The 27,982-nt window shown below is 35.5% G+C and overlaps 4 protein-coding genes across 5 annotated transcripts; 2 read left to right on the top strand and 2 right to left on the bottom strand.

Moving 5' to 3' along the window:
• Positions 1 to 338: 338 nt before the first annotated feature.
• On the top strand, positions 339 to 24,521 carry LOC126755984 (putative fatty acyl-CoA reductase CG8306). Of its 2 annotated transcripts, none has more exons than XM_050468746.1 (10): positions 339 to 472; positions 1,006 to 1,170; positions 16,577 to 17,027; positions 19,705 to 19,850; positions 19,940 to 20,049; positions 20,171 to 20,363; positions 23,434 to 23,571; positions 23,636 to 23,755; positions 23,819 to 24,076; positions 24,138 to 24,521. In XM_050468746.1, exons 2-10 carry the CDS (start codon positions 1,163 to 1,165, stop codon positions 24,274 to 24,276), a joined length of 1,563 nt encoding a protein of 520 aa, XP_050324703.1. In that variant the 5' UTR covers positions 339 to 472; positions 1,006 to 1,162; the 3' UTR covers positions 24,277 to 24,521. The 2 variants fall into 2 exon arrangements, with proteins under 2 accessions (XP_050324703.1, XP_050324704.1); XM_050468747.1 differs by having other exon boundaries at positions 339 to 505.
• Positions 24,309 to 25,083, bottom strand: LOC126755990 (U7 snRNA-associated Sm-like protein LSm10). The gene has a single exon (XM_050468758.1). It carries the CDS (start codon positions 24,979 to 24,981, stop codon positions 24,559 to 24,561), a length of 423 nt encoding a protein of 140 aa, XP_050324715.1. The 5' UTR covers positions 24,982 to 25,083; the 3' UTR covers positions 24,309 to 24,558.
• Positions 25,084 to 25,338: 255 nt separating this feature from the next.
• On the top strand, positions 25,339 to 26,340 carry LOC126755988 (pre-mRNA-splicing factor Syf2). Its single transcript, XM_050468757.1, has one exon. The coding sequence runs from the start codon at positions 25,543 to 25,545 to the stop codon at positions 26,230 to 26,232; it is 690 nt and encodes a 229-aa protein (XP_050324714.1). The 5' UTR covers positions 25,339 to 25,542; the 3' UTR covers positions 26,233 to 26,340.
• LOC126755986 (zinc finger protein 277) lies at positions 26,324 to 27,964 on the bottom strand. Its single transcript, XM_050468755.1, has 3 exons — positions 27,660 to 27,964; positions 26,720 to 27,606; positions 26,324 to 26,665 (listed from the first exon to the last, which is right to left on the bottom strand). Exons 1-3 carry the CDS (start codon positions 27,910 to 27,912, stop codon positions 26,426 to 26,428), a joined length of 1,380 nt encoding a protein of 459 aa, XP_050324712.1. The 5' UTR covers positions 27,913 to 27,964; the 3' UTR covers positions 26,324 to 26,425.
• Between the last annotated feature and the right edge of the window lie 18 nt (positions 27,965 to 27,982).

Genomic DNA, 27,982 nt, shown 5'->3' with positions numbered 1-27,982 from the left:
TTTTTATATTTTTTTATTTATTTATTTATAATTTTTATTTATTTCTTATCTCCCAATTATATTGTTATTTACATCGGTTGTATAAAAATAAAATTTAAATTTTTAATTTTTTTTATAAATTTTGTGGTTTACTCTAACTTTTCATACAAAAATTAAGTTAAAATTACTTCCACACACTCTTACAAATATAGTCACATTAAAAAAATAAAATAAGCTTTATTTCATTTATTTTTATTTTTTTTTTTAATTACTACTCTTTTTCAAAGCTTTCAAACACATTACGCTCCCAATTGCGCCAACCGAGTTCTGCTACTAAAGCTTGCCGTAGCCATTTGCGCCGATTCAGTTCAACTTTGGCCGCGAAACGCGTCGCTTGTGATTTTTGTGCGCAATAAAAATAGCCTCACTGTGTGTCAACGCGAGAATCTCATGTTAGACCTTATTTAAATTGCCGCAGTGTAGATAAAAAAAGGTATAACAAAGGAAAAAAAATACTGCAGTAGCTGTGCGTATAAAAATATGAACACTCCATTATAAACAACAACAAATGTAACGAAATGCAATCGAAAAGAGTTTGACGTAAAAGTCAGAAATACTTTCGCGTTTTTTTTTTCTCCAACTCATTTTTTATTTGTTGAATTGTTGCTTTCTTTTCTTGTTGTTTTTGTTGTTGTCTGCCATATACACCGGTTGTATTTTTTGTGTGGCGCAGCGCACTGAATATTTGCCGAATTGATTCACACACGATACTGCGGCAGCTGTAGCAGCACAACAACAACAACAAAACCAGCAACAACAAATGAAACAAGTGTGAATAAACAAAAAACGCGGCTAACAGTGAAGTCTTATTAGTGTTGTTGTGTACATACATACATATATACTTCGAAAAGAATGCGCGTACAGCAATCTTCTTTTGACGAGCTTTGTGAAAGACTTACATACACACATGCATAAATATATATTTGTATGTGCTTGCATACATATTTACTTGGTTTTTGCTTTTAGGTTCGCTTGCGGGACGTGAAAGTCTCACATGTTTTAATACGCTAGTAAATAGAGATTAGTGAAGTAAAAGAGCGTAACAGCAACAACAGCAGTAGAACAACAACATCAACAAGAGCACTGCATATTTTGTAGATCAAGCAGCGGCATCAGCACGAAAATGGCCGAGTAAGTTGTAGAATATATAACATTTTCTCATTTTTTTTTGTTGTATTTATTCTTATTGTTATGCTCGTTGGAGTTTGTTTTTATTGTAGGGTTGGGCACTTCATATCATACACTTGTCTCTCTTTAAATATTCATATTAAGTACTGTAGGGTTTTTTCCGCATGCTTATTAGCGCGCTTGTGGGCGGTAAATAATTTCATAGTCCACTAAATTTCTTTTTGGTAATATTGCTTTGTTTTTGTAATTTCAAAAACAGACATTGTTTTTTTTTGTTTTATTTTTTTATACTGGTTCTGCTTTTTTGCCTATTTTCGGTAATTAACTGTTTGCAGTAATTTTCCGAAAACAGCTTGCAACACGTTCTCGACTGCATGGCCTTCTAGGTTGTAGCTGCGCTCGTATGTTGCAGTTCATCGTGCATCAAGGTCAGTCGGCAACTGGCAGCAGCCGAAGCGATGCAATGTTGTGTGGTAAAAAGCGCCAACGCGACGTTATAGCGTCTCATCTTGGAATAAAAATTAATTAAAGTAAATTGAGTTGATGATTTAGTAGGGATATACATATGAATGTATTAGGGTGGCCCAAAAAACTGAAATTTTTTTTTCGCTTGGTACTCTGCAAAATTGATTAATCATCTCTCCGAGTATGTACACTATTATCAGATATAAAAATTTATATCTCGCTTTCAACCGCTTGCTTGCTCGTTTCATAGATTCCGTCTTTATTACCCCAAGGGTGTACGCAACAGTAGTACTCTATCCAAACTATTTGGATTCTCAGTCAGAGCGTGACCGAGAAAAATTAGCTTCCAAGGAGTTACGAAACGGAATTTGGATCAAATTTCTGAGATCAGCTGAGTAGAAATTTGGTTCAAGATATGAATGCATACTTCTTCTCACCAGTATAACAGTTCTTACCTTGTTTGTGGCACTATAAATATACGTACATATGTCTAATATAATCAGGAAACCATGGTTTCCGAGGTTGTCCATGAGGCCGCACACCAGCCGATCTTCTCTAAATTGAGAAGGAGCTCGGCAGAGGTGGCTTTGCATTTGTGAGGGTTTATCTTAAGTACCTACTCGGTTAAGATGAGAGTTATTCTTCGGGATCGAGTTGCATCACCGGATCACCCTCTTCTGCGTCATGCAGCTTCAAGGTCTCTTCATGGATTTCAGCTAGATCCTTTTTGACCACTCTCCAGCTCCAACAGCGTATTGAAATTATTATCAGATGGGTTGCGCTTTTCGAGATAAGGGTAAATGTTATCTTCCCGAACCTTCTGTATAAAATTTTCTAGGCCGACTTGTTTATTTGGAGTATGTAGTTCTGGCTGACATCCTACTTGCCGGAGTTGATGACCTTCAGCACCCTACAATCATCCGTCGGCACTAGTTTTTGTAGGAAATTTAATGTTCTTCAAGTGATCTCTTACGTTTTTTTCGTAAACCTTACCTTTTAAAAGATATTAACGGTTAAAATTTGATTATATCAAAGTAAATTGTTTTCTTATGAATTTTATAAGCCAATTAAAAAAAATTAATTGCAAAACATATTTGCAGAAAATTTACTGCCAAGCGATTTTTTCACCCCACCTTTATGTATTATATGTACTCGTATATGCATACTTCTGTAAATATGTATTTATCTTATATGTAAAAATACATCGCGTAAACAATTAAAGAATTAAAACACTTGCACTAGTTTTTGCCGGCCAGATTTCATTCCCATGAACTCTCATTAATAACCGGCAAATTGGCGTTCAGTTCATATTACGGAAAAAATTTGAAAAAAAAAAGATTTTAAGAGTTCTCAGAGAGAGCCATGCGATTTCACTCATTCTCTAGTTTGCTTTTGATTGATTGCACGTAGTTAGATCAAATCACTATAAGGTGATATTAGTAACTGTTAGGATGGATAATATTGCTAGCCTTTTCGTATTTCTAATCAGACTTCAACCTTTTTTTTATTTATATTGAACTTTAATGAACCAAATAGGTACTATTTTGGTCGACTACTTTTTGCCATTTTTCCGCTAGAAACATTATTCCAATAGTGTAAAACTTTCCTGTTTTGTCGGGGAAAAACTGTGACAAATAATTTTCACAGGCTTCTCTCCATTAAGAGAGTTCTGCATTGACCGAAACAAATGGTAGTCCGATGGTGCAAGGTCAGGGCTATATGGTGGATGTATCAAAACGTCCCAGCTAAGCTCTGTCAGCTTTTGTCACGTCATCAAAGATGTGTGTGTTGTCTTGATGGAAGACGAAGCCCTTTCTGTTGATCAGTTCTGGCCGTTTTTTCGATTGCTTGCTTCAATCTCATCAGTTGTTGACAGTAAAATGTAGAATCAATCGTTCGATCAGGCTGGAGCAGCTCATAGTTGATGATTCCTTTCAAATCCCACCAAACACTCAGCATAACCTTTCAAGGCGTCAATCCTAATTAGCGACCATTTGTTGAGCTTCACCACGCTTGGACCATGATCTTTTTCGCACATTATTGTCGTATTTGATTCACTTTTCGTCTCCTGTTACTATTCGCTTCAGAAATGGTTCGATTTCATTTTGTTTCAGCAAAGAATCGCAAATGTTAATTCGGTCCATTAAATTTTTCACAGACAATAATTCTTTTGGTATCCAAACATCGATCTTTTTTTTGTAGCCAACTTGTTTTTAAATGGTTCAAAACCGTTTGATGGTGAATGTTAAGTTCCTTAGCGATGGCTGCTTATGTGACGGTCCTGGTCAATATTTTCTGTAATTACATCAACTTCACAATTTTCATTGGTGGCTTGCATGGCATTCTTCCCTTTTTCTACAAAAATTTCAAAATATAGCGAATTTCTTCATTATTTTCACTCATCTTCCTATCCAATAATATATGGTATGATCCAATGTGATTGCTAGTACTGGTACGACTGCAACGACATCTATCGACAAAATACGAAAAAACTTTTTCGACTACCCAATATTTCAGCCTCTAAAAGTTAGACGATTTCTCAAACCCCAGGTATAAGATTTTTATGTTTGTAGCCGTCAAATAAAATATAATATGCCAATAATAAAAAAAATAAAATTCTAATAATAGAAACCTGGCAAATAAGTGCCATGTTTTTTAGCTCTAGGCTAATAGCCTATTATTATTTATTTGCTAAATAAATACTTACATTTATATAATTATGAAACGCGTGGCACTCTAAACCCTTGACATTAAATCTTATTTTTTTTACTTCTAAGTTCAAGTTCCTCGCTTTTTAATAGACTCATTAAGGTATTTAGTTCCTGTTTAGCGAAGCACTAATACATCCAATATTATTATTCTGCTGAAATAAAAACATTTATAATTACCTAATACATTAAATATATGCGGGCTTATGTAATATACACATTACTCTCAACCTTTTTTCTAAAAATTTGATATTTAGCGAGTTCCCTTCTACTTTAAGTTATCTAAAAAAAATAGATTTTTTTCATATATAAATATATATGTATATAACTATATTTGTATATATATACAAATTATTTATGCATATTCTGCTCTTATCTTATTTGTTATAATAACAAAATAATATTTTTCTCAAATCAAAGTTTAATTTGTTGATTAGCACAGCTCGTAGTATGAGTTAAGTGGGACAGGTATGCAGATAAGCGCTTGGTATTTTACAGCCTTGCTTCAGTGCCTGCACAATAAAAAAATATGACTCATTACTTACCGAGTTCGCAGGGTTGCAGTGGAATACAAATTTTCTTTTTTACTGACAGTTAAAGTATTAGATGAATATAAAATATATAGAAGTTCTTATATTTGAATTTTTATACACTGAACTGGGTATATTAGGTTTGACATGTCCGCCTCTCTGTATATACTGAAAATGTTTAAACGTTTTTTTCTCTCGAAGATGGCGCCAATTTGTCGGATCTGTATATGGTGGAAAACTATAACTTATAGCTGTCATACAAACTGACTAATCAAAATCAAGTACTTGTATGGAAACTGGCTCGAATAAATTCCATCTGAGGGGCCCAATTTTCGGTCACTTTTTACAGCAATAACGCGTCGAATATTCTCTTACAAGACGTCAATTGTCTCGATCTTATCTACGCAGACAAACGACTTTACAAAACCCCAAAAAAATAAGGCAGTGTTGTTAAATCGCGCGATTTTAGAGACCATTTTTGAAGATCTATAAACCAATAACCAATGACTCTGCCCATAGAACACACCAAACACTGATTTTTTGGCTTGTGGATTATCATTATTCTAAATGCGACAATTTTATTTATTAACAAAAGTGAGCTACATCGCTGTAAAAAATAAAATTTTTGAAATCGGAATCGGTGGCAATCCCGTTTTGGACTCATTCAACTTAAGTGCGACACTCCTTGATAGTCGTTCAGCTTCAATTATTGCACGAATTGGATTTCGTAAGCCCACAAACCAAAGTCCCTAACATCTTGCATAAATATTATTTTTAATTAGTCCTTTCCTTCAAAAAGGCTGAATTAGCAGAAAAAGAAAGTGATGTTTCATCAAGACAGTGCATCTTGTCTCAAGTTAGTGAAAACGATGGCAAAAATCCTTGAATTGGGCTTCGAATTGCTTTCGCATACACCGAATTCTCCAGATATTACTCCCAGCGACTATTTCCTGTTTTCAGATCTGAAAACAAGGCTTGCTGGGGAAAAACAAAAGAAACAAAAAGACAGTGCATCTTGTCACAAGTTAGTGAAACCATGGCAGAAATCCATCAATTGGGCTTCGAATTGCTTCTGTATATACCGTTTTCTCCCAATCTTGCTCCCAGTGGCTATTTCCTGTTCCTTGATCTGGAAAGAATGCTTGCTGGAAAGAAATTTTTGTCGATAGAAAAGGTGATCGCCGAAATTGAGGCCTATTTTGAAACAAAGGACAAATCGTACTACAAAAGTGGTATCGAAAAGTTGGAGAGTCACTATAAACAGTGTAGCACTCTTGAACGGAACTTCTTCTTCATTGGCGTAGACAGCGCGCCAGCCGTTCTTCCTTTTCGCTTTTTGGGGCCAATTGGAGATTCTAAGTGTAGTCAGGTCCTTCTCCTCCTGATCTTTTCAACAGAGTGAAGATCTTCCTCTGCTTCCGGCGGTGGGTACTGCGTCGAATACTCTCTGAGCTGGAGTGTTTTCATCCATTCGGACGGCATAACCTTGCCAGCATAGCCGCTGTCTCTTAATTCGTTGAACTATGACAATGACGTCGTATATCTCGTACAGCTCATCGTTCCATTGACTGTGGTATTTGCAGTTGCCAATGCGCAAAGGACCATAAATCTTTCGAAGAACCTTTCTCTCGAAAGCTCGCAACGTCAACTCATCAGTTGTTGCCATCGTCCAAGCCTCTACATCATCTAGCAGAACGGGAATAATGAGTGACTTATAGAGTTTGGTCTTTGTTCAACGAGAGAGGACTTTACTTCCCAATGGCCTGCTCAGTCTGAAGTAGCACCTGTTGGCAAGAGTTACTTTGAGTTGGATTTCGAGGCTGACATTGTTGTTGGTGTTAATGCTGAGTCCAAATTAGACGAATTTATCTACGACTTCGAAGTTATGACTCAACAGTGACGTATCATGGAGCCATGTGTAGACGTTCACGCGGGTGAGGAAAGTTCTCTGATCGCCATTCACTTGGGAGTGGCCAGAAACGTTTCGTTTACATATGACTCCAGCAGCTCACCACTTCCGGTCTTAGACCAAGTATCCTCTGGGTAGCCAAAAAACACCCGTTTGTAGGCGAGCTAAAATGAGAAGGCGTATTTAATGTAACTTAACCTAGAAAGTCTAGTATAACTCTTAAAAACTGCGTGCCTTCTAATCTTACGAGTTCCATTCGTCGCTTTTTTATTGTTCTCTGCTAACTTGATTTAATTTGGATATACATTCTTTAGTAAGGTAACAAATTTTTTACTAAATTCATTATAACTTTGTTCACTTAACAGGCCGAATTCACACTCTGCTGCATTTCTTCGACTATTTCAGAAATTAATTAAAGAAAATTAGAAAATTAAAAAAAGAAAAGACTACAAAAAAATGTTATTAATATTATATTAGTATAAATATATTTATATATGTACATGCTCTATCAGAGTCACGCATGCAAATATGGATTTTTAATGAACGGCATCCTCCCACCAAAAATTAATAATAGAAACTCAAAAAATAATAATTATAAATTACAAGCATAAAATCATAAATTATTTCCACGCTAATTAGACTACACCACACGAAAGCCACTACTTAATACAGCGCACCGTTAGTCGAGCAAGTGTTGCAAGGTCCAAATAGACGAAAACCTAACCTAAACAACAGTTATGTACAACCTACAGCACTTTCTTATCTGCTCATCGACTAGGTTTGAAGCGCAACAGCACTACGCTGCGGGCTACTCTTTTTCCAACAAGCGCCAGAAATCTTCCACACGAATATCGGCTTCTTCAGTGGTCTCATCTGCATGCATGAGCGCACGAACTGTTTCTATGGGCCGTGTTTTGCGGCGATGTGCTCATGTTTACATTTCTGATTGAGCGAGTGTGTATGTTTTTGTTATTGCTACCGTTTGACTCTCGCCGTTAGTTACTTGCCAGTTTGCTAATAATTTTTGCTCGTAGCATTAGCGGTTGGTTGGGTAACGACTTTCTGCTTTCACTTGTGGCTCCGCGAATGCGAGCATGCGCATTGCCATGCTTGACTTGCGAGCAGAGTTAATGGTGCGCACATTGGAAGCGGCGTTCAGCAAGCACACAATTTATTTGTAATATAAGGAAGTTTGCTTTTTATACCCTGAACAGGGTATATTAAGTTTGTCACGAAGTTTGTAACACCCAGAAGGAAGCGTCGGAGACCCTATAAAGTATATATATAAATGATCAGTATGTAGAGCTGAGTCGATTTAGCCATGTCCGTCTGTCTGTCTGTCTGTATATATGCGAACTAGTCCCTCAGTTTTTAAGATATCGTTTTGAAATTTTGCAAACGTCATTTTCTCTTCAAGAAGCTGCTCATTTGTCGGAACGGCAGATATCGGACCACTATAGCATATAGCTGCCATACGAACTGAACGATCGGAATCAAGTTCTTGTATAGAAAACTTTTACATTTGACAATTTATCTTCACCAAATTTGGTATAGATTATTTTCTCAGGCAACAATGTAATCTCCGACAAAAATTGTTCAGATCGGATTACTATAACATATAGCTGCCATACAAACTGAACGATCGGAATCAAGTTCTTGTATGGAAAACTTTCACATTTGACAATGTATCTTCACCAAATTTGTCTAAGGCAACAATGTAATCTCCGAAGAAATTGTTCAGATACTATAGCATATAGCTGCCATACAAACTGAACACATAGTTACTAAAAGAAATTCACCTGTGAAGGGTATATTAGCTTCGGTGCAGCCGAAGTTAACGTTTTTTCTTTTTTTCTAAACTATTTTCGGACTATGCATATGTACATACATACATTTGTATATGCGTGTCTGGGGGTATACATACATATAGTTATTTATTGCTTTATTACTATTGCTTAACCGACTCAATGTTTATTTTGCAATATTAAATCGATTGGACTTTAAACATCATAAGACAATAAATCGATTTCTTACATCACCAGAAGCAGGTATTCTTATGTAATATGGTTGTAGAGTTCAGGAAACCGACTTAAAGAAGTTGCAAAATATATTTCAACTTATAAATGAACGCAGACAGCGCTTATAACCTCGAATTTGCTTCTCTGTATTGATATGGCGCAATTTAAAGACAACTTTATTAAGTTTTACAACTTATCGCATAGTTTTGTCCACAGATGCATTCGTCTTCTTCTTTATTGGTGTAGACATCGCTTACGCAGTTATAGCCCAATCTGCGACAGCGCACAAGTCGTTCTTCCTTTTTGCTGTTTGGTACCATTTGTAGATTCCAAGTGTAGCTAAGTCCTTCTCCACCTGGTCTTTCTAACAGAGTGGAGGTCATCCTCTTCCTCTGCTTCCCTCAACGGGTATTGCGTCGAATACTTTCAGAGTTAAAGTGTTTTCGTCCATATGCATGATCAAACCAGCGCAGCTGTCTCTTGATTCGCTGAGGTACATATGTCAATGTCATCGTACAGCTCATCGCTCCATCAACTGCGGTATTCACCGTTGCCGATGCGCAAAGAACCATAAATCTTCCGCAGAATCTTTCTCTCGAAAGCCCGTAACGCCGGCTCATCAGATGTTGTCATCGTCCATGCCTTTGCATCATATAGCAGGACGGGGATGATGAGTGACTTGTAGGGTTTGGAAGTAACATCTGTTGACAAGAGTAATTTTGCGTTGGATTTCGAGATTGACGTTGTTATTTGCGTTAATGCTGGTTCCAAAATAGACGAAACTATCTACGACATCGAAGTTATGACTTATTGTGCGACAACTGTTGGTTTGATGACAGAAGATATGTATTTCGTCTTGCCCTCGTTCACTACCAGATCCATTTGCTTTGCTTCCTTATCCAGTCTGGAGAAAGCAGAACTAACGGCGCGGTTGTTGAGGCCAATGATATCAATATCATAGGGAGTTGCCTTGTCTGAAATCTCGTTCGGTATCGAACGGCTCGGGGAGGTTTTTCCCGATCCTGACGGAGCTTTTGGTATTGCTCAACGTCAGTTTACACAGCCGTATTTTATTTGCGGTGATAACAAATTCAGACATAGCGGCATAAAGCTCCTTTTCGTGCTGTCCAAAGTATCTTTGAAATCGATGAAAAGGTGTTGTGTGTCGATTCTTTATTCATAAGTATTTTCCAAGATTTGGCGCATGTTGAATATCTGGTTTGCTGTATTTTCCAGGCCTTAAGCCACACTGATAAATTCCAATCAGTTTGTTGACGGTGGACTTCAATAATTGCTATTCAAACTTCTTCATGGTCGGACAAAAGAACGTCTGCTCCATATGCATCGATTAGAGAATCGGGTTCACCATCTCCTGATGTAATGTTTTTAGTGCCATTCAGCAGGCTGGAGAACTGTTTCCTCCATAATTTCGGTAGGCCATCAGTCACTAGATCTGGGGTTCTACAAGAGTAGGCTCCGGTCATGAAATCTTCTATGAGTCGCTGCATCTTTTCGTGGAATTTTCGAGCATTGTCCCTGTCGGCCAGCTTGTCGATTCCACGACAGCCGGTTCTACGCACCGGAATGACCCAGATTTTATCCGGCCAAAGGCTTTTTTTTGTGCGATCGTAACACCGTTTGGATCTGTGAGTAATTTAAGTTTGTCGGCCAACTTGTCAAGCTCTTCGTATTCATGCATTTCGGGCTTTCTCTTTTTTTGTCTGCAAACTGGTCTCGTTTTTCACAGCTGTTCTTTTGCATTTTCCGAAAACCAATGGTTTCTTTTGCAGCTGTACGTAAGGAAGTTGGAATGTCGTCCCACAGCTCCCTTATATCGAGTTACTGATGAGTGCTCTCGGAGTGCAGGAGTGTGGGTCGAGTAGAAAATCGTTCGGCTGTCTATTGTGTTTGCAGCTTCTCGACGTTGAACCTTCATTGCGTTTGTTATCGTGTCTTTTTTGAATTTCACCCCCAATTTTGGTCGTTTTTGGCCTGCCAACCGATTTAGTCATTGTATTATAGAATTAAACACAGAACAGGCATAGAAATATTTCATGATGATGGGATCATTTATCTTCGAGTTATCGCTACAGCAAATTCGATAAAAATTGTTAAGAAAAAAAATAAACTAGTGAACCGGATTAAACTGAGCGGCTTTTTGCTGTTATATCTGACTGAAAATCTCCAATAATATCAAGAACTTCAAATTTTGTTTAAAAACTATCATTCTTAGATGAAACACAAATCGCAGAAAATTGTAAAGCTGTCGGTGCACCTGTATCCTCTTGTGTTCTACAACAAGATTGTTGGACTTCGCGGAAGTTTGACCAGCTCTGAGCGACTATCGGTACATGCGCTTTCGCAAAAGCCTTTTGGTCCAAGATTGATCGCAGGAGATCTAGTGATCTCTTTGCCCTCAGTTGTGGGGCTTTTAACAGGCCATTGCCTTATTGGCGTCCATGCTGTAAGGTTGAGAATGTTACCAAACGTCATTTGCAAAAGCTGTATGGAAGAAGATGAGGTGGAAACAACTCAACGCTTCCTTCTTGACTGTGCCGCGTTTGGGAGGGAGCGCATACCTTCCGACATCCCACCGAACTGGATGCAGTTGAAAGTAAACGCCTATATATAAGTCCGAATACAGGAGTTCTTCTTTTCTATGGCATCACAAAGGACTACAGCCCACGTGCAATCCTCGATCAGCCATCTAACCTAACCTAACCTAGATGAAACACAGGATCTCAAACTACTTTTAATTGAAATTTCATACCTAACAAATTACTTCCCAGATTCGTATCTCACTTTATACCTAAGAACCTCGTAATAAAGTTTATATATTGAAAGCAGTTCGATTTATAAAGCTATTCAAAGTACAGAATATACTTATGTATTTAATTAAATATGTGATCCATTCGAACTTAGACTTAACTTGTTAAGTCATTATATGATTTAGCTCTCTATTCCAGGCTAAAACCAAGCAATTACAATTTATTAAATCCAAAAAAACTTTAAATGGTGTTAACTCGTTTTCTACTATGTAATCACAAAAAGTTAGCCAACAACTTGTTGTTGTAAAAACCTGTCTTACCAGCTGCACACACAGTTGACGATTGGCATTTGAACTTCAATCTAAGTCCAAGTGGCGTAAAAAATACTAAATTATCCAATAGAGGAAAAATAAAAATTAAATAAACGCAAAAATTATGTATGTATGTGTGCGTGTTTATGGATAAACATACAACTGAATCGCTTAAAGGCAGAGTTGAGAAGCATAAAAAAGGTCTAAAAACATAAAAACGTTAAACATTTTTATATAATATATACATATGTAAATATGTACATATGTAAATTCACTTGGCGCATAAATAAATATTTTAGATGTGTTTGACCATATAGGTATATGTATATATAATATCAACAGATAGCCAGTTAATAGCTTTGCATGCCGTAACTTTCTCTTCAAAATTTAAATGCTTATGAATCTCGATTTAGCAATCATATTTACACAATTTCAAAGCGGAAAGTTTTTGGCGGGTTTCAGGGCGATCGTTAACGTAAAGTTTGCTCAGCGCGTAAGATTTAAACGTTAGATGGATTGGATATCATGTACACGTTCTCAAAAGATAGTTATATACTGGATATGATGGATGATTATCCAATTATCTAATTGTGAGCGTAGTAAAGGGTGCTTTTTTTAGACATGTGGTTTTCAAGAAGAAATAAAACGCGTTAATTTAATGTTAAAGCCAAGAATTTAGCTTTATTATAGAGATATAAGAGCTTGTCATTTTGTTTTAAACAAGGTTGTAGACTAGTGACACCTGTCGCCGTGACTGGCTCGACAAAATTCCAGCCAAGTGGCCCATTTTTCAACTACTTTCTGCAGCAATTGTAGCCGTATGTCAGCAATATGGCGCCGTATATTCTCTTCCAAGGCTGCAATAGACTAGCGCTTAACGGCACAGTCAAGCGACTACACCTGACCTCACAAAAAATAGTCTAATGGTGTTGAATCTCATGATCTTTAAAGGCCACATCACAGGTCCAAGACGCGAGCTAATGCGCTCACCAAAAGTTTCCTTCAATAAATTGATTGTTTCGTTGGCTACGTGGCATGTAGCGCCGCCTTGTTGGAACCAAAGGTCGTCCACATCAACCTATTCCAATTCGGCGCCGGAAAAGTATTTTATCGTAGTTCTATAGCGTACCCCATCGCATCTAACATAATAACCGGCTTCATTTTTGTAGAGACATGAACCCATAATTCCCTCTGCCCATAGAGCACATCTAATAGTGACTTTTTGAGAATCCAGCGTTACATAGATATGTATGTAATTTCATCTCAACATTGGCTTGTGGATCGCTTCAAATGAGACAATTACGTACCCATTCAACCTAAAGTGAGCTTCATTGCTGAACAAAATTTTCTTGTGAAAATCGGGATCCGGTGAATGAGCCAAAATTCACCGCAAGCAACGCACTTGTTGCTCATTCGGCTTCAATAAGCACGAGTGAGATTTTGTAAGCCCGCAAACCAAGATCCTCGTACAAAAACTTCCATAAAGTGGATGGGCACAGCTCCAACTGTTGCGCACTTCTTCAATACTTTACTTCACAGCAGCAATAGCGTCTTCTGGGCGCGCTTTATGACGTCTCTAATGATACATACATATTTTCTATGAGAGTGAAAGTATTGTGAAACCGATCCATGGTTACCCGAGTTACCGACACTGCTAGGCGATTATGTCGAACCGAAACATTTTTAGTACTAAATTTGCAAGATTCGCCAACATTGTTCTGAAGTACATATGTCTGTTCATTATGAAATTCTTAACCAAATTGCGTCTAAATCAAGTAACAGTTGTCAAAAAGACCAACTCGAAGAAAGTATTCTTCTTCTTTGGCGTATACACCGTTTACGTGGTTATAGCCGAGTCTACAACATCGCGGCAGTCGTTCTTTCTTTTCGCTATTTGGCGTCAATTGGAGATTCCAAGTGTAGCCAAGTCCTTTTCCACCTGATCTTTTCAACGGAATGGAGGTCTTCCACTTTCTCTGCTTCCACCGGCGGGTACTGCGTCGAATACTCGGGAATCGTGTTTTTATCCATTTGGACGACATGACCTAGGCAGTGTAGCTGAATTATATCAATGTCGTCGTATATCTCATACAGCTCATCGTTCCATCGACTGCGGTATTTGACAATGCGCAAAGAACCATAAATCTTCCGCAGTACCTTTCTATTGAGTACCAGTAACGCCGACTCATCAGATGTTGTCATCGTCCATGCCTCTGCACCTTATAGCAGAACAGGAATGATGGGTGACTTGTAGATTTGGTCTTTGTTCGTCGCGAGGGGACTTTACTTCTCAATTGCCTACTCAGTCCAAAGTAGCGCCCGTTGACAAGAGTGATTCTACGTTGGATTTCAAGACTGCTATTGGTGTTGGTGTTAATGTTCCTGTCAACAAACAAACAAACAGTAATCGCATTCGCGACTTGGCTTCCACGTTGCTGTTGACAGTCATAATCATCGAAGACGTAGATAATTTCGTCTATCTTGGAACCACCAACAACGTCAGCATCGAATTCCAACGAAAAAAGCAGTGGCTGATTGGAAACCACACGTCTAAAAAAACACCCTTTAAAACATCAGTGAAAATTATAGCAAACTAATTGTGTTTTCGAGTGCAACAAAGTCGCTTTTACGTAAACAAATGTAATATTTATGATTAGTATCTTACATATGGACTTACGTTTGTGTGTGTGTTGCTGATATAGAAATTTATTGACTCGGTTTGATGCACTCACTCATAACTTTCAAAATTTCATTTTAAGTTCGCTGTTGATTACTATACTGTCGGCTTCGTAACTTTTGTTTTGTATTTTTCGAATGATCAATAAATTTCATTATTTACGAAGCATTATTTCCTGCTTCGGTTGGATGCACAGTTATAACTTGTTGACGCTTTCCAGCTTTATCTGACAATAGCTTATTCTTTGTTCGCACCAAAACTTTAAATCGTTTGCCTAAAAAGTACTTGCTCGGCCACAAGATCATTCTGGCACAAAGTAAACTTCAAAAGGTCTAAAGAGCTCTTCGCCCTCAGTAAAGTTAACTTTTTCCTATTTATAGGATTGTAACTGGTCATTACTCTTTCGAGGGAAAAATATCTCAAGACTTCCTTTAATGTTGCCTAACATAACATAACTTAATTTAACCTCAAAAATATCTAACGTTTTCAAATTATGCTCCTTGATTTCTTAATGACGTTTACTGATTTTGCATCCTGTTGTGGAGCATCGCTGTTTAATGATCGTAAGGTTTATATCTTCAATTATTAATCAAGTCTTATTGGCGCTCACCTTCGAGCTGAAATACTATATGGTTCCCAGGGTCAAAGAAAAATGATATATTGATAACCCTGATTCAAAATCTGCAAGAAGGTTCACACAGTATGTAAACCAACCTTTTTATGACGAGGATAAACTTTATAATTCATTAATCTACTCAGATCACCGAACGGTTTTCGATTAATTATTTTGCTAGAACTGAGAGTTAGGGATGATTTCAAATCTCCTATCAACTCGACATCGAAGCCATAAATAAAATCAAAAATAAAATTCAAAAAAACTGTGCAAAATGGGTAAAAATGTGAAGAAAGTACCGAACCGAACATTCTCAAAACGAAGTCAGATACAAACGGTCTTTAAAATATTTACTAGACTAAGGGCTCTTTTGTCTGGTTAGCAGACATCTGTCATTTAAGTTCGGATTCACTTAACTCCTTCTTTCGGTAAAGAACCATATTTTTAACCAGAACTTAGGTGACAGATGGCTGCTAACCAGACAATGAGAAAACGATCCTAAAACAAGAAATTGCCTTCAATTCTTTCACGAGCAGGATTTTATAAGACCTCAAACCAAGATCCTACCACAAAAACCTGCATTAAGGGGATGTGCTCTAACTGTTGCCCACGATGGCCCATGGACTCTTTCGGGTCCCTCTGTAGTTCCCACGATCTCGATTTGTCAGTATTAAAGCTAATGAATCAGGAATGAAACTTTGAAAAGAAATCTAACCGAATGAAGTCAAAACTCAACTTTTTGGGTTTTTAAAAGTAAGATGTACCAATAGAAGATCTACCAGCATAAAACGAATCCAACAATTGTGTAAAAAATGGCGCAGTCCGCTTCCAAAAGCGAAGCAGCAAGAATTAATAGGGATAAATCATGGAATGGCTCTGCACGATAAGTCCGTGAAGAGGTAGAGAATGATCAGTTTCGATCAGAGGCGTCTTTACAACACCTCATTTGATGAACTATTTTTTTTTTGACTCCACAATTGCGCTTCTCTCCTCACTACCGGGTTTTTGTAGAGTGTCCAAGTGACGCGGATTTTGATTGCACCTTCGTAACCTCTCCTTAAATTTTTTACTAGACTCTTAATAAGAAAATTAATACCGTTTGGTGCAATCTCCTGTTAATCTTCGATTCTTTAGTTTGATATAATTTGATGAAGAACATACCACGTAACATTTCTGAAGTTTTAAGGTGTAACCTAAGTGATTTACGCTCAAAGGTTAGTGGGATGTTTGAAGTATCAATTTTTACAAGATATTTTGCGACCTACAATAACATTCTCACATGTAACAATAGTAATTTGCAAGATACTTATCAGTTTCTAACTATTTTTCTGCCGTAATTTTCTACACAAATATTTCCAAGGCGAACAGCTTCAACTTATTAACCTGCTTCTTCTCTTCTTTTTATTGCAGCAACCTCGCTTCTCCCATCAAAGCATTTTATACGGGCAAAAATGTCTTCATCACCGGCGCCACCGGATTTGTGGGCGTTACCATTGTTGAAAAGCTATTGCGCGACATACCCGAAATTGGCACCATCTATCTGCTGATGCGTCCCAAAAAAGGCAAGACGGTGGCACAACGTTTGGAAGACATACGCAAGAATTCCGTTTTCGACAAGTTCAAAGAGTTGAAAATCGATGAGAAGCGCTTCGATAAGATTGTGCCCATTGAAGGTGATGTGGGTCAAGAGCATTTGGGCATCTCCGAAACGGAACGTCAGGTGTTGATCGACAATGTGCATGTAGTCTTTCACTCTGCAGCCACATTGGATTTCTTTCAATCGCTCAAAGAGACCACAAATATTAATTTATTAGGCACACGACGTGTGGTGGAGTTGTGTAAGCAACTGTCCAAATTGGAGGTGAGTTTTGTACAGTTTAGTTTGCCACGAAGTTTGTTACAGTTAGGAAAACGTTGGAGATCATATAAAACATATATGTATAAATGATCAGCGGTAGGAGTTGGGTCAATTTAGCCTTGTCCGTCCGTCTATATATATGCGAAGTAGTTACTCAGTCCACACATCCTTTTCTCCCCACACTGACCGATCCAAATGAAGATTTAGCGGGTACCTAGTCCCCGTTTAGGACAGTAAGGATTAGCTAAGTTGCCGTCGACGTCATCCAACGGCAGGCCCAAGAAACGTGCTGTTTCGACGGGGTCGGACCGAAGGGAGAGGGGTATCAGATAAGTGGGGTTGGTGGGGCATGCAAAGAGGTGACCAGTGTCATACAGAGACTCATTGGACGCAGGACATACATTTAATGGGGTCAATTCTGTATAAGTAGGAGTTTAACCTGCTACAGTATCCAGAACGAAGTTGCGCAAGGGTCACTCACGTCTCTCGCGGCAACACGAGCCCTTCGTCTGTAATGCGTGGTGGTTTGGCTTCCAGTGGACGCCATTTCTGCTAAAGCATCGCAGCCGAAACTCTCTGGAAAAGAGTTCATTATGCTCCTTTACTGGGAGCATATGCAGGTGATCGATAGGAGACATTAAGAGGCAGTATTCTGACATGTCTGAAGCTTTCCCGTCTGCGTTTCACTGGACGAGAGGACACCACTCCTTGGAACCCCTTGTTTAATTTTTCTCATGGTCCACCTCTTCAGTCTTGGAAGGAGCGTAGTTTTTTCGATGTCCTGCAGTAACTTTGTGTGACTGACTGTGGCAAAGGCTTTTGACAAGTCCAATGCTAAGAGGATTGTTCTCTCACAGGGTGATTTCTGGTTAAGGCCACGAACTATCTGTGCGTTTATGACGCTAAGTGCTGTGGTGGTACTGTGCACTTTTCGGAAGTCATGCTGGTGGTTTGCTACTCTCAGGTGGTGAGTGAAGGTCAGAAGTAACAAGGCCTCAAGTGTCTTTCCTGCTAGGGAGAGGAATATAATCGGACGATAGGACTGCCCTTTGTTGGCACGTTTTCCAGGTTTCAGTAATGGTACCACTCTTCCGACTTTCCACACATAGGGTATTTGAAGAGCGGTAAGCGACAGGTTGAGGATCTTGGGGAGGTAACATACTCCCGTCGAGCCTAGATGTTTTAGCATACACATGTTGATTCCGTCATAGCCAATGGATTTAGATGATTTTACCTTGTTGATGACATTCTGAACCTGCTCATCAGTGAAAGTAAGTGTTTTTTTTTTGCATTTCGCGCAGCCGTCGGGTAACGGCAGTGTAAATTGACGCTATTTTGTTCGCACTTTTCTTCGGGGCATGCCCATTAAATTGAATTTCAACTCGGTTATCAAGTCTCTTCGGATTAGACAAAGCCTTGATAGTAGTCCAAAGCTTACTCACGCCGATGGTGAGTGATGGAGGTGACTTCAAGTGCTCTATCCATTTCGCCCGCTTGTGTTGATTTACCATTTGTCGAATCTCCAAATTGAGATTCGGGGATCACGGGGATGGGCATGACGTAAGGTGTCGCGCTCGTTGGCTAAAACAGCTGCTTCGTAAAGCTGTGAAAGTGTTCTCTTTTTTAGCTGTCATACAAACTGGCTGATCGAAATGATTTTCTTGTAGGAAAGACTTTTTTATTTGACATATATACATTAGGGTGATTCAAAAAAAAAATTTTATTTTTTTTTCAATTGGTACTCGCAAAAATAGGTTCCTAGACACCTCTAAGAAAGCCTCTCCAAATATGAGTTTTTAATTGCAACGGGAAGGTCCTCCGCCTAACGGTTTTCTATTTTTTCTTATTATCAGATAGAAAAATTTATATCTCGCTTCCAACTACTTGAAAAAATATCTTGTTAATTAGGTTTTGTAGGAAATTGAATGCTCTAAAATATGGTCTCTTATGATTTTTTCGTAAACCCAACCGTTTAAAAGATATTAACGGTTGAAATTTGATTATTTTTGGGAAAATTTTTTATTTCTTAAGAATTTTATAACTCAATGAAAAAAAAATATTACGAATAGATTTTTGGAGAGGCTTTCTTAGAGGTGTCTAGGAACCTATTTTTCAGAGTACCAAACGAAAAAAAAAAAATTTTTTTTTGATCCACCTTAATATGCATTGATGTTTGACGATGAATATCTCGTAAACGCTTAACTTAATCGAAATATCGTAGTAGACCATTTTTATAGAGCAGTAAATTTCCTACAAAACTATGTGTTTCATCATTCATAATAATTTTTTTTCATTGAGTTATAAAATTAATAAGAAATAAAGAATTTTTCTAAAAATAGTCAAATTTCAACCGTTAATATCTCTTAAACGGTTGGGTTTACGAAAAAATCATAAGAGACCATATTTTAGAGCATTCAATTTCCTACAAAACCTAATTAACAAGATAATTTTTCAAGTAGTTGGAAGCGAGATATAAATTTTTCTATCTGATAATAAGAAAAAATAGAAAACCGTTAGGCGGAGGACCTTCCCGTTACAATTAAAAACTCATATTTGGAGAGGCTTTCTTAGAGGTGTCTAGGAACCTATTTTTGCGAGTACCAATTGAAAAAAAAAAAAAAAAATTTTTGAATCACCCTAATGTACATATTTATGTATGGTATATTTTTTTGTGCTCCAGGCTCTTGTACATGTCTCCAGCGCTTACGTAAACTCCTATATTACCGAAGTGGAGGAAAAACTATATCCATCTCCAGATGATCCAGAGAAGGTCATACACTTGGCTGAAACGCTAAGCGATGAGGCGCTCAAAGAGTTAGAGCCCAAGTAAGCCGATTTTTAATTATATTATTTGTTTGTTGTTGTAAAGCATAATCAATTTGAAATGCACTAATATGAAAACTTGCTATCAACAGGTTGTTGAAAGATCATCCCAACACGTACACGTTCACCAAACACTTGGCCGAACACGAAGTGGCCAATGTGGCCTCACGTTTTCCATGCGGCATTGTGCGACCAAGCATGAGTAAGTTAAAAATAAATAAAAGAAATCTAAATTTTTTTATATTTTTCATACATACATACATCTTGATACATAATTACTATTAATTGTTAATATATTTGCATTTTGTTCCGCCCATTCGCAGTCACTGCCGCCTGGAAGCAGCCAACGCCCGGTTGGACAATCTCGAAGAATGGCCCACAAGGCTTCTTTATGGGCGCTTCTCGTGGCATTCTGCGTCGTTTACCTTTAGATCCGACCATTATCATGGATTACATACCTGTCGATGTGGTGGTGAATGCAATCATCGCAACCGGTTACTATGTAAATGCGCTCAAGTAAGTATAAATACATGCTATGTTTCAGCAAAACTAGTATGTGTAAACAATTCTAGTGTAGCAAAGTCATTGACTATTAAAGCCGGCACTCAAAACAGACATATGTACACATACAAATACGAGTAGGTACTCGTAAAAATAAACATACCATACAAAGTTGTCACGCAACATTTCGCAGCCGCTTTCTGTATTTCTTTTCATACAAAAATTTTTATAAACATTTGAACATACATACGCACATGTGATCTATGTTTATTTGTGCATTTAATTTACGGGTTTACGCAAAATTTTGTATTTGTATGTAGTTTACCTACAAGTAACCACAAAGTTGTGTGCCGGATGAGTGATAATTAATAAAAATTAACAGAAAAATTGCAGAGTTCGATTTGGGAAAATTTGCACATTAAATTATTGTGAAATAATTATAAGTTTGCGTGGAGAGTAAAAAAAGTGTTTCTATTTTTATTGTCATTATTTAATTTGTATTATAATAGATTTTGTTTTAATTTTATCTTCATTAATTCAAATTCAAATAATTTTTAGATTATAGCTATTTTTTATATATTTTTTAAAACTTTTTATTTTTTTAATACTTTTTATTTATTTTTTTTAGTGTTTAAAATATTTTTTCATATACATACATATGTATATACATATGTACATACATACATACATATTTATATTATACTGCATTTATTTTCTTTTTTTCTTTCTTTTAATAATTTCAAATTCCAATTTTTTTTTGTTGGAACACTTTATTATATGTATATTTTTTTAATTTTTTTCATACCTTTTTTATTTTCTTTTTAAATATTTTTAATTTAATTTTAAAAATATTTTTTATTATTTTTTTTTTGTTTTTGTATATTTAACCAATTTACTTTGTTCTAATTTGGTTTTTTTTTAGAAATTTGTTAAATATTTTTCTTAACTTCTTTTTTTGTTTTTATTTCTTTTATATATTTTTGTGATTGTATATGTATGTATGTATTTATATGTATTTTTCAATTCGTTTTTTTTAATAATTGTTTTTTCTTTATTATTTTTTTATTGTTTTTTTTCATATATTTTTATAGTTTTAATTGTTATCTTATTATCTTTTTCTAGTATATTTATTTATTAATGATTTTCGTAACATCAACTTTTTTAGAAATTAGTTTACATATTTTTTATAATAAATTTTGTTATGTTAATTTTTTTATTTCAATTTTTCTATAGTTTTTTAATAACTTTTGTATATTTTTCAGTTCTATTTTTTAATGTTTTTAAATTTTTTGTTTTAATATTTTTAATTTTTCTTATTTTTTTTTAATTTTTCTTATTTTTTTTTATCCCATTATTTTTTTCCATTGTTGTTTTTATTTTAGTAACAACTATTTTCTTCTAATTTGGTTTTATAGCAATTTGTTTGCATATTTTTATAGTGATTTCGTTATACTATTTTTTTTAATTTCAATTTTTTTGATATATTCTTATAATAATTTTTATTTGTTTTATTATATTTTTTAATGTTTTTAATTTTTTTTATAATTTTTTACTTTTATTTTTAGTTTTTCTGTATTTTTTTTTTATTTTTTATTATTTTTTATTATTTTTTCATTACTATTATTTTTCTTTTTTTATTTTTTTATTTTACTTTACTTATTTTTTGGTTTTAATTGGTTTTTATAGAAATTTGTTTACATATTTTTATAACAAATTTCGTTAACTTAATTTTTTTATTTATGTAAATTTATTTTTTTTTTATTTTTGTAACAATTTTTTAATTATATTTTTTAATATTTTTATATTTTTTATTTTGATTTTTTTCTTTATTATTCTTTTAATTTTTTTTTATTAATTTTTCATTTGTTCCTTTATATACATACATATGTACATACATACATATTTTTAAATTTTTGTTTTAATATTTTTTCTTTATTAATTTTAATTTAATTTTGAATTCTCTCATTATTTTTCTTTTTAATTTTGTTTTTTTTTTAATTTTTAATATTTACAAACATGTATACATGTACATATGTATGTACATATGTACTATGTATGTATGTTAACCTATTTTAATTATTTTTTTGTATAACAAATTAATTTTATTTCAAAAAAAAATTATTTTAATAAAAGCGATTATTTTTCTTCATATTTGGTTTTATAGAATTTCTTTACATATTTTTCATTTAATTTTATTTAATTAATTTTTTTCCAATTATTTTTTTTTTTTGGTAATAATTCTTATTTTTTTAATTCTAGTTTTTAATATTTTTAGGTTTTTTGTTTTAATATTTTTTTTTTTTTATTTCTTTGCTACTTTATTTTTTTCTTTATTATTTTCATTTTTTTATTAAATTGTTTTATTTTCTATTTCGTCATATATTGTATTCATTATTTTTTCAATTATTAAATAATATTTTTAATTACTTCTTCTATATGATTTTTTTTAACAATTACATTACATACATAAATCAACATACTTTTCTTCTCATTTTATAAATTGTTTTTTTTTTTTTTTTGCCAAAATTAATTGAAATTTGTTTACTGTCTTTATTTGCAACACAAACGCAATTTCTGCCCAGGCTATATTTGCGCCTGAAAACATGCTACATCCCATATAAACACATAACTGAATTTAGTAGTAGTAGTGTGGTGAATTTCTACACAAGCATAGTAGCGCGCTATTAATAGCAGTTTAATGAACGCTACTTTAGTTCAACTTGTTTAGGTGTTATGCATAAGCATTCTAAGGTATATAGTCGTCGACATGTTCGAATCCCGACGAAAGTGCTACAAATTGCACAAAACCATAAACATTGAAGCACTTTTAACGAAGCCGCTCTATTTGGCCGGATTTATTCTCATATGAAAATATCCGTTAATGCAAGAGCAGGCAGATTGAGTTATGGAGGGGATTACGCCTTCGGTGCCCACAACGGTTATAAATCCGTGGGTTTAACTATCATCCTTGTTTCCCGCCACAATTTTTTTTTTTTTTGAAGAAATGCATAAACAAATTGAGACAATATTTCTATGCACATTTAAACATAATTTTTGTTATTTCTCTTTCTCCTTTTCATTGCAGAGTCAAAAACGCCGGCAAACCAGCTGAGCTACAAATTTTCCATCTCACTTCCAGCACGTACAAGCCATTCCGTTTCGAGTTCTTGATAAATAAAATTAATGCATTTCTCCATGAATATCCGCTGGTGTCCGCTGTTTGGTAATAAGCAAATAATTATTTGCGCTAACGAATTGCTTCTTACATTGCATATATTTTCTTTCAGGTATCCAAATCTCAAGTTGGTCAAGAGCTTATTCCTCTTCCGTTTAGGCGCTATACTATTTCACTTTATACCCGGTTTCTTCCTGGATTTGGTCACCAAACTTAGCGGTGGCAGACCCATGTATGTAAAATTCTGTCCATAGGCATACGAATATTAACTAAATTTTTACAATATCTTTTACAGTCTTATACGCCTGCATAAAAGTGTCTGGAATTCGTTGAATACTTTGGAGAAATTTATTTTCACTGAATGGCATTATGACAGCAAACACACGTTGGCGCTTTCAAAGCAGTTGGATCCACGTGATCGTGAAACATTTTTCATTGACATTGGCGATTTAGCTTGGGATGACTACTTCCTCAACACGATTATGGGCGTGCGTCAGTATCTAAGCAAGGAATCACCGAAAACATTATCAGCTGCCAGAAAGAAGGATAAGATGTAAGCAAATACGCTGAATAATTACAAATGCCGCCATTACTTTTTTCTTTTCTATTTACAGTTTGCTGGCGTTACATGTTGCCCTTCAATTGGCTTTCTACTATGGCATCTGGAAGCTGGCTATATTTGCTTTTGGTCTCTCCAACGCCAAGGCTGCGCTTATACTGCCAGTTGCCTACTTCCTTTTTGGACTTATTTAAGAACATCATCACAATAAATACATAATCACATATATTTTCTTTACTTGAATCTTGTTTGGATTCGCCGTGAATTTTTTCTGTGTAATTGCGTACACAAATATTTATTTGAATTACTGATTTAAAGAATCATTTTTTATTTTCTCTTAACTTCAAGGCTTGGTTTATATGCAGTACTTATTGTCAATATACGTATAAATACTAAATAAAGTGTTTTTATAATTAAAAAATAAAGAATAAAAAAATTACTGATTACAAAATTATTAATTTACTTAGCGGCTAATATTATAATTTTTGGGTTTTTGATATTTCATTCAAAACCTCTATGTGTTTTTGCTTTGCGCGTTTTTCTTTAAAGGTCATTTTTCCCTTTCGTTGTGGCGCCTTCCTGAGCGGTTTCCGACCGTGATCCAACCAGTCACGTATGGCGCTTTCAGCATCTAAATGTGCTGGCAAATGTATTTGACGTATCATACGTGGACGCACCATAAACTGTTCGAAGGGATATTGAAGACCATATCTATCTATAAACACTACATCTATTAAGTGAATATTCATAAAACCATCAGTTCCAGTGGCATCAATACGTCCGGCCACAGATGATTCGTTTCGCAAATCTATCAAAACCGAATGACCGTCCAGCAGAAATGGTAAACAATTGAGAGTATTTGTAATAAGATAGGTTTCTTTTCCGCTGGCTTTTTGCATTTTAAAACTAAAATTGCTCTCTCCAATAATAAATATTTTTAAATATTCTCTAAGAAATTAACTAAAAAATTCCCATAATTTATTTGTGTTGACAGTTGTTATTTGCATATATTCACAATGATGCAGATGATGTTGGTAGTGTGCTGTTCACAGTAAAACAAATTTTCTTTTGTTATATTGGTTTTAAAAAAAAGTATAAACTCTTTTATTATTTAAAATTTAAATGAACATCGTTGGAGCATAAAAAATTTTCAGCGAAAAATTTTTAAAATGTTTCAGAAAGTGTTTGATTAATGATTATCGTCTTATGTTACTTGTCAACACTAAACAATGAGCTCATTGTGAATGACTTCATCAAAGAAGCAGGTAGTAAATAAACCATCAAATAAACTTCGACGTAAAACAAGTTGTAATATTTTAGAGATTACATTATTTAGGAATAAATATAAGCAAATACAACGCACAGATCAACATTAGTTTTAACTTGATAATATAAAGGTGAAGTTATCAATATTTGCGAAATACACGCAAACAATATAAAATATCTAAAACTCGACAAGAATGGAAACAGAGAAACCTCGTGAGAAAACAGCAGCCGAAAAGCTGGCTGAGCGCAAGGCTCGTTTGCGGGAATTGCACAAGCAGCGACAGGAGGCACGTACGCAGAATAATCATGAAGTGATTGCTGAGGATGCCCGCAAAAAGTTACCCAACAACTGGGAAGCACGTAGGCGTCAAGCAGAATGGCTGATAGCAGATGAAAAGGCTCGGGAGGAAGCCACACAACAAGGAAAGGATTATGACCGCTTAAAGTTATTGTCAGTATCAGCAGTCGACGCTGAGCGTATTGAAAAGAAGAAACGTAAACAGAATCCCGATTTAGGATTTTCTACATTCGAAGCGCAAACAGCACGTCAATACAATCGTTTGGTTAAGAATCTGCCACCACGCGATATGGCCAAATATGAACAACAGAAAGAGGAGTTAGGTGAAGCATTTTATGGTGGACCGAATACTATTTTGCAAGGTTTAGTAAAGGATAAGAAATCTTCAATCGATAACATGGCCAAAGATCTGGAACAACAAATCGAACGTAGAAAGAAATATTCGCGTAGACGTACTTATAATGATGATGCCGATGTCGATTTCATTAATGAGCGCAACTCTAAATTCAACAAGAAACTACATCGTTTTTATGGTGAACATACAGCGGAGATCAAACAGAATTTGGAACGTGGTACTGCAATATAAGCATATTAAATGCTTTAAGCAAATGCAATCATGTTTTAAACTGTCATTAGCTGTAGGCATAATAACTCTAGGGATATTAATAAAAAAAATGTTTGTTGTACACAATAAGCACTATTTTGATTTTGAATCTGTTCATACTTTACAATATGCATTTGAGTCGATTATTCGTTATTATAAATATTAGCACTCTAAATTAGGCGTATGGAAAGTTCTCCAAAGACAGTCGTTCAGCATCTTTATTTATCTGTGCCATTGTATCTTCAGATATAATTCGCACCACACCGTCATCCATATCGTCATTGGGACTGTCATCAAGCACACATAGAAGACTGTCATCCTCGTAAGTGGGAAAGAAATATTCAGGCTTATCCCATTGCTTTTTAGTGCCACAACCGAAATGTTTCTCGGCTTCCATATGAAGTAGTAATTTTTCCTAAAATAACTTACATCTGTTAATTTTATGCAGAAACAATGTAAGAATACTTACTTCATCTTCACAACGCAAATTGCAGGTTACACAGCGCATCAAACATATTTGTCGTCGCACATAGTTGACAACTTTGATTTTCTCATAAAAATTCAGTCCCAGTAGAGCTGACTCAAAATCTACGTTATGTGTGGCTAGCATATGTTTCTTTAGAACCTCGAATTTTTCCTCTTTCTGTTTACAATAAAGGCAATTGAAAGGGGACATCTTTCCCATATCTTCATCCCAATCAGACCAGTCTGAATCACTTGCATCACTCTGGCTACGCACAGGAAAGTGGTGTTCAAAATCTGGTGATGTCGCCAATTCGGGTGAGCGCACTTCTGCTACTGTTTCTTCTTGTGTTTTACGTCTTCGTTCAGTTTTCCTTTTTCCAACAGGTGGTTTATTGTGTGGCTTTTTATTGCGATAGTTTAGCAGGAAGAAACGATCATATTCCCGATTATTGGGATTGATACGTTTGTGTGCTTTTTTACGCATGTGTTCCTTTAAAGTGGATCGATCTTTAAAGACTTTTTCGCAATAAAGACACACTAAATTTTCAAGATTGCTTTGTACTTTTGCCAGTAGCTCATCTATATAAACCAGATTTTCAGGTTTACCTAATTGTAAGAAGTGTTTATTAAATAAGTGCTCCAGAAATTCAGAACGCAACCCAGTAATAATATCACGACAATAGAGACATTCCTTTGAAAAATTACGATCTGTTAGTTCGAACTGATGCTGAGCGAGGGCACGTTCCAGGTGATTTTTCTGTAGATTGTGGCGCAGTTCGTAATCTTTTGGTAATATATCGCTCAGTAAATAATATCTTTCGTTTTTCGCAGGTGTACCATCTGGCAATTGATCCAAAAGCATTGTGGTGCAATATTGCTCCAACTCATGACCTACAATTGAAGTTCATTCATAATTTGATATTCCAAATAGATATAAAACTAACCTGTGAATTCTCTAAGCCAATAAATCAAATATTCTTCAAGTAATGGAATATCATCCACATCTGCTATAACCAATCGGTGCTCCAAAAACAGATGTGCGAGATAGTCATCTTTGTCTGCGGGAAATTGATAAACACGACTGCACTGGAGACATTGAATTTTGGTTGGTTCAGAGGACTGTAAATTCGAGTTGACTGATTCCTGGCTAAAAGACAATGCTGGAAGTATTTCGTTTTCATGATTACTTTCCTCCATTTCTCAACAAATCTGAATCACTCTGGCTTTAAAGAAATCAAAATAATAAGAAATGTCAATACAAAACAGC

The sequence above is a fragment of the Bactrocera neohumeralis genome, chromosome 4, assembly GCF_024586455.1.
Source record: "Bactrocera neohumeralis isolate Rockhampton chromosome 4, APGP_CSIRO_Bneo_wtdbg2-racon-allhic-juicebox.fasta_v2, whole genome shotgun sequence".
In the NCBI taxonomy this organism is placed as follows: Eukaryota; Metazoa; Arthropoda; class Insecta; order Diptera; family Tephritidae; genus Bactrocera; species Bactrocera neohumeralis.
The sequence above is the reverse complement of the archived record's forward strand: the minus strand, read 5'-3'. Positions and strand labels throughout refer to the sequence as shown.